Source organism: Didymella exigua, assembly GCF_010094145.1.
Source record: "Didymella exigua CBS 183.55 unplaced genomic scaffold M421scaffold_56, whole genome shotgun sequence".
NCBI classification, from domain to species: Eukaryota; Fungi; Ascomycota; class Dothideomycetes; order Pleosporales; family Didymellaceae; genus Didymella; species Didymella exigua.
Window position 1 is genome coordinate 128,660 of NW_022984830.1, and position 18,099 is coordinate 146,758.

An 18,099-nucleotide genomic window follows, 5' to 3' on the forward strand; every position below is an offset into this window, starting at 1 on the left:
TTTAACTTTAACAAGGCTAGCTTTATAATAGGCTAGATATCTACTAGTTTAGTTGTTACAGCTTTAGAGAGACAAGGATAGCTAAAGGCAGTGTAGTAAGGCAATAGAGAGTAGACAACAGTTATCTAGGGCATCAACGCGACAGGGTGGGCTATTCCACCCTTCATTATCTTTAAGGGCTGCTATTACCTCTCTGCCTAGTACAAGGAGGGGGATCTACCTCATAATTAGGTTATCGCAGTATCTAAGAACAGCTAGACAATAAATAAGCTTAGCCTGCAGTGGTTAAAGCACTTTAATAAGTATACAAAGAAGAGAGTAGTTAGCAGCTACTAACTACTCGCAATTAACAGCTATAAGAGCTATAACTTGCTCGCTTTCTAGGAATACTGCAAGGAGAACAAGATTATCACTATCTACATGCCTCCACACTCATCACACCTCCTGCAGCCTCTTGATGTGGGGTGTTTCTCGCCTTTGAAGACAGCGTATAGCTGCCAAGCTAAGAATCTTATGCGCAACTAGATTACCTATATCACAAAGCTTAAGTTCTTACTATGCTTTATACGCGCCTATAATGCAGCAATTACTCCTAGTAATATCTAAGGAGGGTTTTAAGGCGCTAGATTAGTCCTATTTAACCTAGAATAGGTTATAATGGCGCTTAATGTCTAGCTACGTACTCTATCACTACTACTCCCTAGCAATAAGCCCTAGTAGTTGCAAACCCTAAGCAATACCCTTAAATTAGGATTATAATTAACGCTTATAAAGGCAAGGATTTAGAGGCATGTAGATAGCTTACTAACGTCTATAGTAGAGGCTTTTAAGAAGGTCTTAAAGGGAGCAGTAATTATCACGCACAAGCTAGTGTTGGCGCAAAAGGAGATTATAGAGCTTTAAGTAGCAAATAAGGCTGCTACGTGACGTAGATTACACAAAAGAAAGCAGGTTTAAGCAGAGGGGACCTTAACAGTTAAGGATAGGGCTTGTTTAGCTGCTCTTAAGGACTTTAGGGCGCGTAGTGATGGGAAGAAGCTAAAGAGGCGGGTGCGCGCTAAAGTAGGTGAACTATCTTAACAACAGTGTACACAGTGCAAAGAGACTAGGCATAATGCGCATACCTGCTAGAAGGTAGTAGAAGTAGACTCTAAATAATATCGCATCTTGCTTTGTACTATACAGGGCCAAAGTGGGCTATTTTGCGCCAGAATGGGGTGGTTTTGGTGGGGGCTTGGCAAAAGTGATCCACGAGCCCGGGTGATCCACGAGCCCGTGAGGTACGTTAGCATTTGGGCGATATTGGATGCAGGGGGTCGGGGGAAGGTACGGAGCGCAGGAATAGCTTCAGCAATATTTGCTTTATTACTTTGAAGATATAGAATAATCGGAAATCTGGTATCTTGCATTTCAAGACCACTGGCAAAATAGTGCAGTCCTGGGTGCTTCCATTTGCCGACAGCACGATGCGGGGTTGCGAAATTCGGCCGAGCTCATGACGCCCCCTCCTCATATTCGGGATCTCCAGAAGCTTGACCAGGACCCGGATGTAGACAAAAACCATAATTCATCTCTCCCCAGGTCTCAACTCCAATGCAATCCTGAATCCCGTAACACATCATGGGCAACCTTATCCCCTTCGTCGTCGCCTTATGCGCAGTAGCCCTTGCCTACACATTCCTCGTGGACCCGCTGCGCAAAATCCCCGGCCCTCTGTCCGCCCGGTTCTCGCGACTATGGATGGTGCAGCGCTCTTACATAGGTGACATGCACACGAGCATGATCGCGCTGCACAAGAAGCACGGCAAGCTCGTACGCACAGCGACGAATGAAGTCAGCATTTCGGATCCCGCGGCCATCAAGACGATCTATGGCGCGGGTTCGAAGTTCAGGAAGAGCGATTGGTATTCTGTTTGGCAGGGGCATCGCACATTCGATCTGTTTGGCGAGAGGGATGAGAAGGTCCATGGTAGGCAGAGGAGGCTTGTTAGTAATATCTATAGCTTGGATCAGCTGAAGAAGATGGAGCCGTATGTTGATAGCACTTTAACGCTGTTCTTGAATAGGCTTGAAAAAGTCCGGACAGACGGGGCGATTGACATGGGGAAGTGGGCGCAGATGTTTGCTTTTGGTACGTGGAGCTTGTCAATCGCTCCTGACATTGCTGATAGCCTCCAGATGTCATCGGCGAAGTCACATTCTCACGGCGCTTTGGCTTCCTAGCTGCAGGCAAAGATGACGGCTCGTTCTCCGCCATCGACTCAGCCTTGCACTCAGCTTCTTGGATCGGGCAGACGCCTTGGCTGTACTGGCTGCACGACTTGTTCATGCCGTATATCGGCAACTACCTCGGTGTGAACAACCGCAATGGTTCGCTGCGTCAGATTGCTGCTCGAGAATGTGAGGCGCGCAAGGGCCGTGGAAGCGATCACCGCGACCTGCTGCGCGCGCTCATGGACGTCAAGGAACAAAAGCCTGGAGAGTTTGATGACAATGGTGTACTCAGTATGGCGGCAAGTAACATCTTCGCGGGTAGTGATACAACTGGTATCAGCATTGGTGCAGTGCTGTACAACCTCTGCAAACATCCTGATTGCAAGGAGAAGTTGGTGAAGGAGATCAAGAAAGCGATGCAAGACGAAGGGCTGAGTCGGACGGATAATATGCCGTTCAAGGTTGGCCATGCAATGCCGTACCTGCAGGCTTGCATATACGAGGCATTGAGGCTGCATCCTGCAGTAGGCATGTCGTTGCCTAGAGTTGTACCGCAGGAGGGTTTCGAGATCGACGGGATCTTTATCCCTGCCGGGGTCAGTCTGCCCAACCCATCTGAATGAATCACGCATTAATAATCTCATAGACCATAGTCGGCGCCAACCCTTGGGTCATACACCGGCAAAATGAGATCTTCGGTAAAGACTGCGAGACTTTCCGTCCGGAACGGTGGTTAGAAGGAGAACGGAACCAGATGGGTACGTTCATGCCATTATCGTAGTCCAATGCTAATACAGCGATAAGATCGTAACTTCTTCACTTTTGGCAGTGGCTCGCGCACATGTATTGGAAGAAGTAAGACGTTCTAAAATTTTGCGTAAATCAACGCTGACAAGGCCTAGATCTGAGTTGGATCGAGATGACGAAACTCATTCCTTCCCTCCTTATGCGCTTTGATATAGCACTAGCGCATCCGAATGAAGAGCCCGAGCAGCATTGTTGGTACGTATTTCGACTTTTGTATACACCTTCAGCCTGAACGGGAAGCTAACAACTGTCAGGTGGTTTGTCAAGCAAGAGGGTCTGGATATGAAGCTCGTACCTCGCGTATGAAGATTAATAGCTCAATGTTGACGTGAGCCATATTTTGTTTGTCCATTCAGTCCCTAGGTCATCTGTACATAGTATTCGCCTTCGCCATGCCATGTGTTAACATTCTATGTCCGTGACCCACTGCGTGTTCCCTCTGTGACGTGGCTGATAACTTGTACTGTCAAGTAGCAACTTCATCAACTCGGCGTAGGAGCTGTGACACGGGAAAACTCGAACGTGTATTCAGCATACGGAACCTACTCCGGGTCGAGATCGTGCATAACGAGTATCTCGTTGCCTCTGCCCCACATCTTCATCACCAGGGGCGTAGGTTGTTCCTCCAGCTGCGCCGCAGTCCTCTTGGAAGCGACCTTGACGAATACCTGGATGCGCAAGTTCGCTGGGTTAGGCAATCCAAGTAGAGAGTCCAGCCAACGTACGGTATTGATCAAGTGACGGATTTGTTGTTCGTTCTCAGGGCCAAACCTATAGTCGAACTCGCTCTCGTGACATGCTTCTGAGGTAAGCGTTATGTCTAGAGACTTGACGTGTTGCCGTGGAACGACACCTGTGTGGAAGACGTCTGTCTTCAAACAGAAGTTGAGATCTTCTTGGTGGGATACGGATATGATAACAAGCTGGTAGAACGCAATGGCAGCTTCGTATGTGACATCGTTGCCGAACCAGAGCTTATTGAGGAAGTATGGGGTGTCTCTGGAACGCGGCAATCGCATGAACAGAAAGGACTGTACCCGTCGCGTCATTCAGTCCATCTTACGCGGTAGAATTCAGGCACGGTAGCGCAGGTGACATGCTTGGCGGATGTGATGATTGCGTACTCGTAGACTATGTCTCTCAGCTCGCACAGTAAGGCCGTCAAGAAGCGCCGCGCAAAGTCTCGAGCACAAAGCTGAGCATGAGTGTGAGTATAAGCTCACTTATCCACAAGGGGGAATTTACCCGCAAAATAGTAGCGCTCAAGCATGAGCACAATATCCCATCCGATGTTGGAGGTCCATGCTGTGCCCGTCGCCTGGCGAGTCAAGCATCCCTTGCCGATCTTCGAGCTTACATGTGTCTGCCAGTGTGCGCTGGTGGAGGAGACATGTACGTCGTACTCCCTTCACACTCTCGGTAGACACAGTGGAAGGATGACTGATTGCCACGCCGTAGAGCGCATATGGCTGTGGACATCTGCAGATCCTCCAACAGTTTAGGGTCTATCCGACAACAAAACTCGTGGCCGAGGAATGCGTAAAGCAACTCGGTCCCTAGCATTCCGTGCCTCCCCATTGACAAGTTCAAGAGTCGAACAACAATGTCCCCGGCTCATTTGCTTCTGCCATAAGCTAGTAGACGGTTCGTCGCATCTCTGACTGCCGTAACAAGCTGGACCGGTCGAACATAGTGAAGACGTGTTCCAAAGTAATCAAAACGCTGTCCAGTCCCACTGATACAGTTTCGAGTTGCACGAGATTAAGATAGACATCCATTACCGGTCAATCGAAATGGCCAAAGAGATATCCGAAAGCATGTCTGAGAGCCCAGATGTAAACCGTGCGCTGTGTCATCGCAGGGTAGTCCAAACTGCAAGATTGGGAGAGGGATACAGACAGTAACATCATCGAGAGGATATACCATCTGTTGTATGCAGGGAAAACAGAAGACAATCACTGTAAATAAATCGTCAGGCTGTATTCGAGACAAGATTTCATGCACTTGTAGCATGATCCTTTTGTGGTGGCTCAGCTCCGCATTTGGTGTGACAAGCAGGGCTGGCAATGTAAACCAGCCAATCATGCTCAACAGACAAGGCAGGAAGGGAAACCTTAGTATCTTATTTGAGTGCAGGATATGCATGATCGTGTGCTGCCTTCCAGCAAGTAAGGCTGATGATCTCACCGGTGAGGTGCCGGAGAGACTCGCAGTACCTAGTAAGAATCGGGCTCTGTAAGTGCACGGAATTCGTTACAGATTTCAGTCCATGGTCGTGGGTTTGCACTCGCCCAGTTGCGCACTGTCTGAACGCCCTCAAGGTCGTCTCGCATATGCTCCAAGGACGTCGTCCCATTCAGCACCTCAACGCCCATATCCATGACCAGAGCATACAGCGTCGTCGCCACCGACACCTCTGCTGCTTGAGCCAATGCAATGACCGGCTTCGACTTGAGAAGCTTAGGGTTACCGGTCAATGTCCAGAACGATTGGTATACGATCCCGTGCTCTCGACAGAATGCTCGAAGCGGCACATCATACCGGGTTTGGGCGTAAAAACGGTTCTGGATGACGGAAGGCTTGATGGTGCATGAGTTGTAGATTTCGCGGACGATGGGTAGCGTGACGTTTGATATACCGAGGGCTTTGATCTGGTGCGGGACGTAAGTCTCGAGCAGCCTCCAGGCCCTGAGTGTCTGATCCAGAGTTGGCAATGGCGAGTGCAAAAGTAGACAGTCGAGGAACGTCGCCTCTTCAGGGTCCTGCAATGCTCGCAGATTCTTAAGTGATGACGCGACAGAGGTGTGTATCTGAGTCTCCAGTGGCGCATTGGGATCATACGGCATGTTGCTCAGATCCTGTCCGGCCGGCGTGGTATACTTCGTCTGCACGTAGACGTCTGCTCGAGACACGAATCCTTCATTGTACGCCTCGCGCAGCGCTTCGCCCACCAAATGCTCTTGGTAGTGCTTGGGCTGTGCAGCCGTGTCGACGCGTCGAAAGCCTTGCTTGAGTGCCTCTTTTACCAAAGTCTTTGTCTGCTCTTTCTTCCAGGCTGTGCCATAAGTAAATGATGGCTTGCCATCCGCCAGACGTGAACGAGAGCTGAGAGGTGAAGTAGTCATGCCGCGGGCAAACGAGCCCGACGCGGTGAATTTCGAAGGACATAAAATATCAATACACTTCAATGAGCTCAATTGACGCGTGTTAGACATGAACCGCGATGAAAAAAAAAGCTTGGTGATGATGGTAAACAAAAGCACGTGGTACGTGGTGAGGCTCAAGGAAGGCACGTCCTGACGTAATCTCGGACCTCCGAACCCAGGGTCCAGTCAGCCCCACCAGTCCCGCGATGCCGTGATGGAGAAAGTGCTGGAACGCTGACCAACGACTCAGACTGCGATTCCACCACACGACACCTCTCAGATACTCTCTTCCTCCTTTGACATACTCGTGATCAATAGCAACACCGGATCAACGCACAATGGTCCGCCCCACAGGCCCCCGCGACCCCATCGCCGGCGCCGACACCCCGCAGCCACCCTTCCCGCTCAAGCTGCGCGGGCCCGTGATCAAGGGCTTCGGGCGCGGCAGCAAGGAGGCACGTTCCCCAGCATCAATCCTCTCAACCTCCTCCTAACCGCGCTGCAGCTCGGGATTCCGACAGCCAACATCCCGCTCTCGGGGCTCAGCATAAACGGGCACTCTGACCTCGACTCGGGCATCTACTACGGCTTCTGCACGCTGGACCACGCCAAGATCCCCTCCCGCACCGCCTTCCCCACGCACGAGACCAAGTCCTCATCCCACGCCGTCCAAGACCTCGAATACACCGCCACCACCCCCTCCAGCGGGCGCTCACCCGTGTACCCCACCGTGCTGAGCATCGGCTACAACCCGTACTACAAGAACACCACGCGCAGTATCGAGATCCACATTCTCGCCAACTTCTCGCACGATTTCTATGGCGCCGAGCTGTCGCTGCTCATATTGGGCTTCATACGGCCTGAGTACGACTACGTGAGCAAGGACGCGCTGGTAGAGGATATACGCGAGGACATCCGCATTTCGCAGCGCAGTCTGGCGCGCGAGGCATATCGGGCGTGTATGAGTGATCCGTGGCTGAAGGGCGAGGGGGGCGCGGGGGAAGGGCAGGTGACGACGGATGGCGAGGGGGTTGAGGATGGGGGGAGGAATGCGAAGTTGGCGTCGGGAGATCAGGGACAGAGAGATGAGGTGGCTGTTAGTGCTATGCCGAGCTAGGGGTCAGCGACCTACGATCTCACGAGGCTAGCAACGGCGATACACATGAATATCACACTGTAGACGATACAATGCAAACGCGTTCATTGATGAAGGAGAAGTGTATTAGAAGAATGCGAGAGCCCGTTGGTATCCCAGGTATGCCGTGAAGTCGCACCGAACGCCTGACGTGGTCCAATCCTCCTTTGAAGCCAATACCCGGAGGTGCATACTGCACAGCGTGCCATGAAGTAAACGAAACCAGACCTGCGTGGGTCCGGATGAAGTAGGTTCTTCGCGCGATCAGAGCCCAAATACTCTCGCCACACGTTCGAGCATAGGTATCCTCAATGCAGCCCCTTATCAAGAACCGGCATAACCTGCTTCTCGTCAGTACATCATGTGCAACTCCCGATGAACGCTGCAAACTCACACTCATGCATACCAACACCGGCATATCAAAGATGTCCCTCTTAATATGCCACCAGATCATACAATCCACCATCCCATTCTTCGCCCCAAGGCGCTGCATCGCGCTCTCGCCCTGATGCACACCCGCGCCCCCACCCTCCGTCTTGATCTCCCTCTCCTCATGCTTCCCGCGGCCCTCGCGCTCGGCCAACCGCTCGACGTCGGCCTTCGTCTGATACCGCAGCATATTGACGCGCTGGTGCGCAAACCCGCGCGGGTCTTGGTACGCGAGTTCCGAGAAGCGCTGGAGGTACTGCAACGCTGATTTGGGATCCATGAGCTGGATGATGTTGACGGGCTGCGGCTCGTCAACACCGTCTGCCTGCTGCGCCGCGATCGTGGGCGTCGTATTCTGGGTGCTGATTTCGGATTCGTTTGGGTCGCGGTTGCCATGCTGGTTGACTGTCAAATTGGGCTCTTGACCCAGCAAGACTTCTCTTTTCCAGCCTGTCAGGATGGTGAATTCTTTGTTCATGCCGACGATTTCGCCGGAGCGGCGGCAGATGATGAACGGTGTACCCACTTCGGCGAAGTGCTCTTGCAGCGTGAGGAGATGACGTTGCAAGCCCTTTTCCTGATGGATAAGGTCTTCTTTTTCGAGTTTGCTGTGCACGTCGACCAGCACGCCGCGGAAATTCTGCACGTATTCTTGCGCCTTGGCGGCCCAGGGGCGCGAATACTTGGTCAAGATGAGCTGGAAGAGCTTGTGGTAGCCCTTGACGTAATCGTGCGGCTTTGTGATGCCTTGGTATATGCTCTTGGTATCGCGATACCGCTTGCGCACGCCGTTGGAGTGAATGGGTTGAAGAGCGCTATTCAACGGACGGGTATCTTGTTGCCGCCGGCTGACTGTGGGCGATCGTTGCTGCTGCGGTTGATGTGGATTCGCGAAGAATGCAGCCTGTGCTAAAGGATTGTCTGTCTCGTATGTCGAGTTCGCATCCGTTGAAGCAGGGCTGGCTGTATGATGACTAGCTGGTCCCTGTCCTATCGCGAACGCATGCGGGCCGTTCAAGCTCTCCTGTCGATGGCTGTTGTGTTCCATCGACGCAGTAGTGGGCGTGCCGTGTGGTGTTTGGACTTGCAAGCTGCCGTTCCGGGAGTTTGGCTGCTGCCAGTCCTCTGTTGACAGTCCGTTCTGGTTCATGGACATCATCGAAGCTGGTTGTGAGTGATCTACATAGCCGCCTTGTACCTGCGGGTTGTACATATTGACAGGTTGTTGCGAATTCATCATGCTATTGTCGTTGGGTGGAGTCTCGGCAGCTCCTGACGACATGTGACCGAGCATCCCAAATTCCAAAGCGCCATAGTGATTGCCGAAGTTGAGGCTGGAGATATCAAAGTTGAACAGAGCTGGGTCACTCGGGTCGAACAATGGCCCGCCGAACTGCTGCATCTGCGCTGGCTGGGCCTGTGCTATTGTTGTGGCGACATTTGGTACAGAGCTTTGGTGCGAGTGCTGATACGGTGGAGATATAGGAGACTGCTGGTTGTTGTAGGTCGGTGCAGGGGCTGAAGTGGTTGGGTAGAATGCTTGTTGTGGAGCTTGAGCGTAGTGGTTGCCTTGGTGGGCCATGGACACGGCTTGGGTGTCCTGGCTTGGAAGAGGCGTTGGCCGGTTGCCGCTCATGTAGGGATAATGGCCGCCCACGCCGGGCATCAAGGCGCCGTCAGGCGCATCGTGGAGATACTTGGCCTTCTTGCGCACACCATCCATGCAGTGATCTGCGAGGTTGCGCTTCACACATCGCAGACATGGACGCTCGTCGCCTGCGAAATCAGTATAGATCGACTCAAGGTCCGTCCTGATACTTACCACAAGTCAGATGGGCGCGCTGACACGCAAAGCATGCTCTCCTTGCCTTCTTCCTCCTTGGTCTCAGCGGATCTTTCGCGTTACTCTTTGTCTGGCCACAAACATCCTTCTTTTCCTCATCGCTCTTCTGATCTTTCTGGTTCTGTTCGGCAGCCATGTCGTCGTCGTAGTCACCGCTGAAATCCGGCGAGGGAGAGGCATCGTCCTGGTCTGGGGACGACATGATATCAGCGAACGTGGGCGCGACTGAAGTCTCGCACGGTCGCTGCTGTGTTCTACTGCTCACTCCAGGCGCACGTCTAGTGCTGCGTGCAGCCGTCAGTGGTGCGCTCGGGAGTGTACCCGGCACAACGGTTCAGCCAATGTCTCAGCGGAGGCACGGATAGCGGCGTTCCAGCGGCGTGTTTCTGGTGAAGTCACGCGTGTGCTGGCCACTCGAATAGGCGCTGCTGTGGCACAGAGGCGTGCTCAATGGGCGTGCGTCACGGGGGCCGAAAGGAAGCAATGAAGATCCCAGAGCGCGGCGTCAGGGTAGTCTAAGAGCACGCTCAGTCCGGCGCACAGGTAGGGAGCAATACGGTAGTGGTACAGGGCCGCAGGATCATGTTGGATAGCACAATGCTACCGAGACGCGCTGCCCATGCTGCTGGAAGCTGAGGTGTGGGACTGGTGCAGGGCCCGCGTCCGCGGCGAGAGAGCCGTGAGGCTGTGAGGCAGGCGCGCTGGAGTATTGAGGTGGGGCGAATTGGTTGAGCAAGGCAGGTGTGTAGCGCAGCGCTGGAAGGAGCACTCGACGCTGTGGGACGGCGCTTGAGGCCTTGAGGCTGTGCCGGTGGGAGCGATCGCGGGCAGCAACGCAGGGCAGCAGCAGCTGGATAGGGCAAAAAGCGCAGCAGCGCGGGCGGTCCAATGCTCCAATGTTGCAGTATTCCAGGGTCTAGCAGTACCAGTGGTAGTTGCGCGCGCTGGGCGTGGTCGTGTGTGCGTGCGTGTGTTGACTGGCGAAGATGTTGCGCTTTGATGCGATTCCCCGCAATTGGCTGACCAGCTTTGCTGCAAGATGCAACCCATCGCAGCTGCCTCGGTCTCTCTTTACTAGCGACTCGCCAGCCAATGATAACAATGTCACGGCACGCTAGTTAGCAAGACGTTTTGCTGACAGAGCCGAGTGGAGCGGAAACCTCGTGCCCGGAGCCGCTTCTCGCAGCCGGCTATCCAGAAGCTACTACTAGCCACCGAGCCTCAGGCTGCTCGTAAACCATCTCACGAGAAACTTCGCATAGCGCAATCTTCCTTGTGCCCACCATATCTGCACCACGCAGGAGAGATGCAAGCAGCCGCCGTTGCGCTTGAGTGCATGTCCTCGAGGCTCGGCTGCAAAGGCCATGTGCGATCGCGGCCTTGGCAGGCATTCACTCAGGCGCCCATCAGTGGCTGATGGTAAGCCTGCGTGGGTCCTGTACGACCTCCTGTCACCAGTCAACCCACCATGTCACCGCTCGCCTACACCTCGCGAGTGTCTGTGTGCCCTGAAATGTCTCGCTCTCCATGACGTTGGCTTGCTGGCCACGTTTGTGCCCTATCTCGCTAACGGCTCTATTCGCAACCACTGTTGTTACGTGCGTCATTCGTCCTCCGATCAGGCGTGGCCGCCCTCGTGGCGCCCAAGTCAGGTTATACAGAAGCCCAGCCGGCCTGCCTCATGTCGTCTCACGTGGGGACGCAGCATTCAATAATGACGGCATGTGTGCCGTGTCACTTCCTCTATTCTTAGGCGCTTCTATTGCATTCCGCCACACCTCGCGTCGACACGCCGGCCCGTCTATGCTGATGCAAACCTACTATTGCCCCTGAGCCGCTTGCCGAATCGAAAGAACAGTATGGGAAATCTGTGTTGCTGTGCGTTAGCGACTACCAGATCCACTGCTTTGGGTCTGTCTTACGGGGCCATAGCAAGGGCAAGGAACGCGAGCAAGGATGTCGCCCATTGGTATCCAAGATCTTTTCCAAATCAGTGACCGCTCTTTCGTCAGGCCTCACGCTTTAGACTTACTGTTGTACATCTGAACACCGAAGAGAGGGAATGCTGCTGCAAAGTACGACCTTGCGAATGAGTTCGCGGCTAGGGCACTTGCAGCGTAGAGGGGGTACTGGTCGGCGAGGTCAACCACTGTATCAGGCTATGGGTCTGGCTTTGGTGACACTTACAGCTTCCACGAGGAAGGTGAAGACTCCTGAGTATACCCAGATGATACTGCAAACATGTGGTCAGTACTCGGCCATCGATGACACTTGCAAAAGTCTTAGCCTACCCAGCTCCAAAAAGTCCAGAGAAAATGATTGGAACTGTCGTGTCATCGTTAGCTATTATTATAACATGATGGTATGCACAGTCTAGCGTACCTATCCAATGTACCCTGCAATCAAGTAAATTAGCGATGGCCCAACACGTTTTCTGGAATAATCCACTTACGAAGAATACGTGGTCCATCCGAACCCTGCATAAAACGTGATTAGCAGCAGTTGGACGTTCGATGCCTGCAATCATACCAAAAAGTGCAATTGGAACGACCCAGGCGCCAAGTATCGTTGATGGGAGCCGAAACTCTGGTTCTGAGCCACCAGGCTCACCCCCTTGTGCTTCACGTTGCCGCACGAGCCTACCGTAGACGCGTCGCCAGATTGGGTCGGTACATATACCTGTGAGCATGCCCACAAACAAGCCCAAGAACGCAAGACCGACTTGGGAAACACTGAAACCGTGATTGGTGCGGAAGACCAGTGGAAATGCACCAAAGACTGCGGGGTGATCAGCCGCAGAGCCACCGATGGGACTAGGGATACTCACAAAGGTACAATATCCCAAGTAAAATTGCAGAAAGAATGCAGAGGCTGAGGCACTGAACACGAGAGTAAGTCCGCCAGTCAAAATGCAAGTGGTATCCGCTCTCTCACCATTGGTTCGAAGAAGAGAAGTTGAAACGGGCGGATGCATGACCACAACACCGTCCTGGCGACTGATCGGTCAAGTTTCTCGATGGGCGCGATCCATTCTTGATTGCCAGTCTCCTTTCGCAGCCGAATCGCTTTGCGACGAAGCAGAACAGGGTGGTACGTTTCAGGCACGAAGAACACAATTAGGAAAAGCTGGACTTTAGTGTCAACATCTCGCTCGTGTGGTGTGTGGCACTGCCTTACCTGGAGTCCGGACCAGATGACGAGTACATAGAAGCACCTGTCTGACATCAGTACTCCGCTTCATGTCATGAGAGCATAGCGATGGATGTCCCAGCCAAACAAGTGAACGACATAAAAGTAATGGGAGGGGGTGGGCGATTCAAAAATGACGATGTGTTGCAACACTGCATAGTGGGTCTGCCACACTTACCAACGCCACGAGGTATTCTCAACAATAAAGCCACCGACAAGTGGCCCGATTTCAGGGCCAATAAATGGTGATGCTGTATACACCATCATCGGTGCGGATAGCTCCTTGGTCTGCATTAGCCTATTCCTGTCTCAGCACTGCGCCGCCTTACATGTTTAGCAAACATATCTCCTACGGTGCCACCCGCCACGCTTAGAAAAGCTGAACCCGCGAGGCCGTCAAAGAACCTTGCAATCAACATGGTCTGTATATTACGAGCGACAGCGCATGGGATGAGCCAGATGAGGAAGAATGTGAATGAGCCAATGTAGATCGGTCGACGGCCGTAGAACTGCGTCTCGTGAGTAAATGCTGATGTGCGGTCGTGCATAGACCTGCATCTTCTGACGCACCTCAGAAAGAGGTCCTAGGATCATTGGACCTGCACCCAGACCAGCGACGAACAGCGAGAGGCCAAGCGTGCAGACGAGCCGAGAAGATCCGAACTCGGGCTCGAGCTGGCCATAGGTCGACGTGTATAGCGAGGACGTGCAGGTGCTGGTGTTCAACAATGTCAGTCTTGTAGTCGCGTGGCTTGTGCCTTCGTAATCAAACTTACACACAGAGAGAGCTCCCAGCACAGATCAATACGATAGCCCATCGTCGTAGACTCGACATGCTCCGCGGGTTCTCAGGATCTGCATCGCCATCGAATGATACCAAGTACGGCTCTGGAGTCATGACACCAGCCTTGGCTTTGTTCGGTTGGTGGCTGCTCTCAACTACGTCGTGGTGCCAGGTGTAGCCGTCGGTGCCTGCCCTCGAATGATGAGACTCGATCTTCTTCAAACTTTTGCTGTCCTGCGACCTTCTCCCGCGACTTCTCGATCTGCCACATGGCACAGTTTCCTCCTCTTTAGTCGGATGCTCGGCTCTATCGAGACCTATTACTTTCTCTTCGTCAACGCCCATGAACTTGTGCCTTCTCTTTTCGCTGGCATTCGATTCGCTGATACCAGATTCTTCTCGTAGCGAGCTGTCGCTGCTACTGATAGAGGTCCTCATGTCTACAGAAGCGCTCGTCATTCTCAATTGCGGACAGTGGCGACACAGATATGTTCAGCAGTCGACGTATGACTGTTGACGTTGGTTAAGAAATCGACAGTGCCTGCGCCGGAAGGGCCCACTCGGATATAAATCGCTTGCGCCCGCCTGAATCGCTTTCTCTTTACGATGACCAAGCTTCGCCCCGACACATTCGTATGACGAAGATAGCTGCGATATTCGAGACTCTTTAGAGTAGAGCGCGTCGATATAGCTGTAGAAGAGCGTGTTGTGCGAAAATGCTCGTAGCCGGCCAGCCGACCCCTTCGCGGCAGACGTTTTGCGAGCGCATCGTTTCGAGTCTCGAACGCTTTTGTGCAAAGTGGGGCCGTTGCGAGCTTGACGGAACAACATCTGGGGTGCGTCACCACTCCGTCGGAGGGATCATCGGAGGGATCATCGGACTGCTGCTGCTACAGCCTGCGCTCTGCTCCGTGCTACAAATATCTAGTAGCTATGTATTCTTTATATCGCTTTTCATTATGGCGAATGCAGGTACTTCTCGCACGTTTGTTATGTTGTCCTTCTGTTGTCGCATCTGCTGTCGCAGTCGTGCATCTACCATCATGCATGCCGCTGGACCGTCAGACTGAAGATAAGCTTTTTACATGGGGTCGTTGTACGACCATGCGACCACCATCGGCAGAGCTTTCTCCCGCCTCACCAAACGACGAGCTGCAGTTAGCTGAGCATTGCCGGTAGATGTTAATAAATGTCGCGTGTTCCAGATGGAAGTAGAGATTGAGAAGCTCGCAGCAGCGCAGGACTGTAGTGAGTCGATGTCGTCGCGCTCGTCACGCCTTTTTCCACGGTGAGGTCAAACGCCGCAACAACGACGACAATAACAGGGGGTCGATGGAGTTTCGCGATTATCAGTATGCACAAATAGGGAGCCAAATACAGCTGTCCAGATCGATATAAAAAGTACGCCAAGCAGACGTTTGCTATTACCGCAAGGTGCATAGCCGCAGCTGCATGATCACGTGCTGTTTCGTTCACAGATTTCCAAGACTCTGATCAGCTGCGCTCCCTTCTCCCAGCCTGAGAATGACGCAAATTTGTTTGTGTTTGAGATGACTATTGACATGCTTGGTGAGTTTGGCTACGGTACATCGTCTTGTCGCAGGCCTTGAAAAACTACCGTTCTCCGACACTACTCCGTCGTCACTTCCATTTGTCGGTCTTCGATTGAGCCGGAATACAGCACCACTCGTGTCCATTGTATCATGGAGCCCCACCATGCCCGCCATGCGGCTCAACTTCAAGAAAGCTCTCCCAAGACAAGCGATTCAACAGGTGTGGCTGGCAAGAAAGATCTGGACGAAAAATCGCATGCTGACTCGAGGAGTGGTGTGAATAGCCTCGCTATCTATCTCAGCCACGTCAATAACACACCTTGACGTAAATTTATCACGATGCTCTCGTGCTGACTATGTTGAGGGCCCGCTCTCGTGGTACAGAACCAGCCTACGGCTGTCGAGCATGACTTAAAAGACGAATGCCAGACTCGATGAGCAGCTTTGGAAGGTCAGGATCAGCAGTTTAGACGAATACATCTGCTTAAACTCCTCCCATAGCCTGTTCTGATGGACGCTGCCCTTGATAATGCTTTTATCACAGAGGTTGCTAAAGTCATCTCTACAGAGGCCAGAACCTTCAACAATACCAATCGCACTGGTCCTGATTCCTGGACGCCTGTAAGATTATCTACCCCTTATTTTGACGTTTGCTGACTCCGACCAGAACATTAACCCGTTCCGAGACTCCAGATGGGGCCATGGTCAAGAAACATCCGGTGAAGATACTGACCATCTCTCGTTATATGTCAAAGCCTTGGTTACAGGTCTGAAAATTGATGCGACAGATCCCTACAAGCGTATTGTTGCGACATGCAAGCACTACGCTGGCTATGACATTGAATACCGGTGCGGTCACCTGAGGTGCCATAACAATGTACAAATCTCTCAACAGGATCTTGTTAAGTACTACTTAGCATCATTTCAAGCTGAATCTGGGTGCGTTTATGTGCTCTTATAGTGAGTGCTAGCAATCCATAAAATGTAGCTTGCTTGCGCAGTGGCCTCCAGCTAACTATCTTTGTTAACTCCAACTATACAGATCTCACAGTCTTTCTACTTAGGTGCTAGATTGCTATCTACTAGTTGCAGTCCTTCTACGCTCTCTAATAGATAATCAACTGCCTAGCGCCCTGCCTGACCCTACATGATGCGAGCCTCCCCTAGCGCAAGCTGCAGCAGCTTCATTGGTTCGTACAATGGCTTCTTGTAAGCATGAGCTGAGGCTGCAAGCAAGGAGTTTGCGTCTAGTCGCTCCATACCATCAGCGTCTATCAGCTAACAACCGCCCATGTACTAAAGCTTGCTTATAATGTTGTTCTATCTGTGTTAATAAAGGCAGTCTTGTCCTAAATTAAAGTGCATACTAACTAATTAGCAGCAAGATAGGCCAATAACGTTAGTGAGAAGGCCTGGCACATAAGCCAAGTAGGTGAGCTCTATCTGATCTGTGCCTGTGGGTGTGTTAATAAGCAGAACTATATCTCCCTACGCTTGTATCTAAAGCTCTTAGTCGCCAGCTTTAACAACCTTACCTTTCCTATTAGCTTACGTCTTCTAGCTGTAGGCTCCAGTATTAGTGACATGCGTGTTAAATGTAGGGTTAAGAATCTAAGAATTAGTTAGGCTTAGCTTAATTATCTGCTTGTTTGTACAGTCTATTCTTATAGTAAGCTGCGACACATGGCTATTAAGGTCTTTGATTGTTGGGCTCTAGTTGTTAAATTAACGTGGTGTGCTTGCAGCTGTCAAAGCTGCTGTGCCTGTATTTGCCTTGAGAGCCGCCTTCATAGCTCGTCCAAGTGGTGACTTGTATAACAACGCGCTGCCAACAATGACCCGATACCACTAGGGTACGGTCCAGCAACTCATGACTATGGCCCTTGTTGCATAGCATAAGGTCGCACTAAACTGCCTCTAAACCTCCCTATATAAGGAGCCAGGAACTGTAGCATTGTAGAGTAGTTTTTCTGTATCCTTTTATACAAGACCTATGGGTATAGAGAATATATCCTAGTGTTCTTATCATCCCAGCACTCCCATATGCCTCGTAGCGGATTCACACCTATTCTGGATATCTCTCTTCTTGCCTGCGTCGTTGCATGCAGCCGGGCAACTAAGAGTGGACTAGCATTATCTAGGGCATTAGCGCGTTAGGATAGAGTATCCCACCCTTTGTTATCTTCTAAGGCAAGCACTACCTCTCTCTCTAGTACAAGGAGCTGTCTTTACCTTATAATTAGGTTATTACTATCTTTAAGAACAGCTAGACCAACAATAAGCTTAGCATAAGTGATTAAAGCACTTTAATAAGCACACAAAGGAGCGCACTATTAGCAGCTATTTACTGCTTATTCTAGACAGCTATAAGAGCCACAACTTAGTTAATTTCTACTACATTGGGAAAAGTTTTTCGAAATCCGGCCCAGACTGGCCATTGCTGACAGTTGTGGCATGGTCGTGCAACGGCCGTTCAACGGCCCCAACAGCCCCAATTTGCGCCTAACAGCCCTAATTTCGCGCCAACGTTGCTAACAGCCAAAATACTAAGTGCCTATATTTAATAAACTTAAAACAACGTTGCAACGTTGTTGCATAGCTACCCTTAGTTCTGCTAGTACTAACGTACTCTATCACCGAGCCGGTCATATCACCAAACCGGTCAAAATCTCTTGGCGCGCCCAACTTATGTTGCGGCAACTTGAATTACTCGCTATTAAACAGTGATCCAGCATACTGCGTGCTTTCATCAGATTCAGAATCTTCTTCTGTATCTTTCTGACACGTTCGAGCGTTGTGCCCTGTGCCTCCACAGTTTCCACAGCGCCGTTAGGCTAACTGGGTCCTTTCTTGAGTACCTGCACCACGAGTCTTCTTTGATGGCTGAGCTGCTACAGACACCTCAGCAGCTACCCGTGATGCTGCTGGGCCATACTCAAGTGTGCCGCCATGCTGAATTTGCTTTCGCTTGCGCGACTTTCTCCTAGTCATGACTGCTA

At 51.7% G+C, this 18,099-nt stretch overlaps 6 protein-coding genes across 6 annotated transcripts; 2 read left to right on the top strand and 4 right to left on the bottom strand.

The window, feature by feature from the left end:
• Nucleotides 1–1,620: 1,620 nt before the first annotated feature.
• M421DRAFT_104703 (cytochrome P450) lies at nt 1,621–3,327 on the top strand (the record flags this gene model as incomplete). The annotated part of the gene is made up of 6 exons (XM_033587054.1): nt 1,621–2,131; nt 2,179–2,810; nt 2,861–2,972; nt 3,019–3,069; nt 3,117–3,216; nt 3,276–3,327. The coding sequence occupies 6 exons, from the start codon at nt 1,621–1,623 to the stop codon at nt 3,325–3,327; spliced, it is 1,458 nt and encodes a 485-aa protein (XP_033443283.1).
• Nucleotides 3,324–4,180, bottom strand: M421DRAFT_334499 (uncharacterized protein). Its single transcript, XM_033589407.1, has one exon. It carries the CDS (start codon nt 4,068–4,070, stop codon nt 3,564–3,566), a length of 507 nt encoding a protein of 168 aa, XP_033443284.1. The 5' UTR covers nt 4,071–4,180; the 3' UTR covers nt 3,324–3,563.
• A 1,057-nt stretch (nt 4,181–5,237) lies between these two features.
• M421DRAFT_76428 (Aldo/keto reductase) lies at nt 5,238–6,146 on the bottom strand (the record flags this gene model as incomplete). The annotated part of the gene is made up of 1 exon (XM_033597217.1): nt 5,238–6,146. The coding sequence occupies one exon, from the start codon at nt 6,144–6,146 to the stop codon at nt 5,238–5,240; it is 909 nt and encodes a 302-aa protein (XP_033443285.1).
• A 359-nt stretch (nt 6,147–6,505) lies between these two features.
• Nucleotides 6,506–7,284, top strand: M421DRAFT_104705 (riboflavin kinase; the record flags this gene model as incomplete). The annotated part of the gene is made up of 3 exons (XM_033587055.1): nt 6,506–6,622; nt 6,673–7,176; nt 7,249–7,284. 3 exons carry the CDS (start codon nt 6,506–6,508, stop codon nt 7,282–7,284), a joined length of 657 nt encoding a protein of 218 aa, XP_033443286.1.
• M421DRAFT_334477 (uncharacterized protein) lies at nt 7,260–9,614 on the bottom strand. The gene is made up of 2 exons (XM_033589406.1): nt 7,697–9,614; nt 7,260–7,643 (listed from the first exon to the last, which is right to left on the bottom strand). The coding sequence occupies exons 1-2, from the start codon at nt 9,452–9,454 to the stop codon at nt 7,611–7,613; spliced, it is 1,791 nt and encodes a 596-aa protein (XP_033443287.1). The 5' UTR covers nt 9,455–9,614; the 3' UTR covers nt 7,260–7,610.
• Nucleotides 9,615–11,279: 1,665 nt separating this feature from the next.
• On the bottom strand, nt 11,280–14,283 carry M421DRAFT_426273 (MFS general substrate transporter). Its single transcript, XM_033594350.1, has 15 exons — nt 13,540–14,283; nt 13,334–13,478; nt 13,093–13,272; nt 12,942–13,045; nt 12,752–12,788; nt 12,509–12,700; nt 12,402–12,453; nt 12,104–12,352; nt 12,027–12,051; nt 11,957–11,970; nt 11,866–11,899; nt 11,762–11,807; nt 11,607–11,703; nt 11,497–11,554; nt 11,280–11,442 (listed from the first exon to the last, which is right to left on the bottom strand). The coding sequence occupies exons 1-15, from the start codon at nt 14,004–14,006 to the stop codon at nt 11,376–11,378; spliced, it is 1,767 nt and encodes a 588-aa protein (XP_033443288.1). The 5' UTR covers nt 14,007–14,283; the 3' UTR covers nt 11,280–11,375.
• Between the last annotated feature and the right edge of the window lie 3,816 nt (nt 14,284–18,099).

Bases quoted from the DNA above. Each gene is read 5' to 3' on its own strand.
- M421DRAFT_334477 (XM_033589406.1), bottom strand. From the start codon at position 9,454: ATGGATGGTGTGCGCAAGAAGGCCAAGTATCTCCACGATGCGCCTGAC. The intron at 7,644-7,696 runs GTGAGTTTGCAG...GACGAGAAGCAG, and splicing joins CGGTGTTGGTATGCATGAGT to GTTATGCCGGTTCTTGATAA.
- M421DRAFT_426273 (XM_033594350.1), bottom strand. From the start codon at position 14,006: ATGACGAGCGCTTCTGTAGACATGAGGACCTCTATCAGTAGCAGCGAC. The intron at 13,046-13,092 runs GTAAGGCGGCGC...ATGCAGACCAAG, and splicing joins GAGATATGTTTGCTAAACAT to GAGCTATCCGCACCGATGAT. The intron at 12,353-12,401 runs GTGAGTATCCCT...ATCACCCCGCAG, and splicing joins ACTTGGGATATTGTACCTTT to TCTTTGGTGCATTTCCACTG.
- M421DRAFT_334499 (XM_033589407.1), bottom strand. From the start codon at position 4,070: ATGACGCGACGGGTACAGTCCTTTCTGTTCATGCGATTGCCGCGTTCC.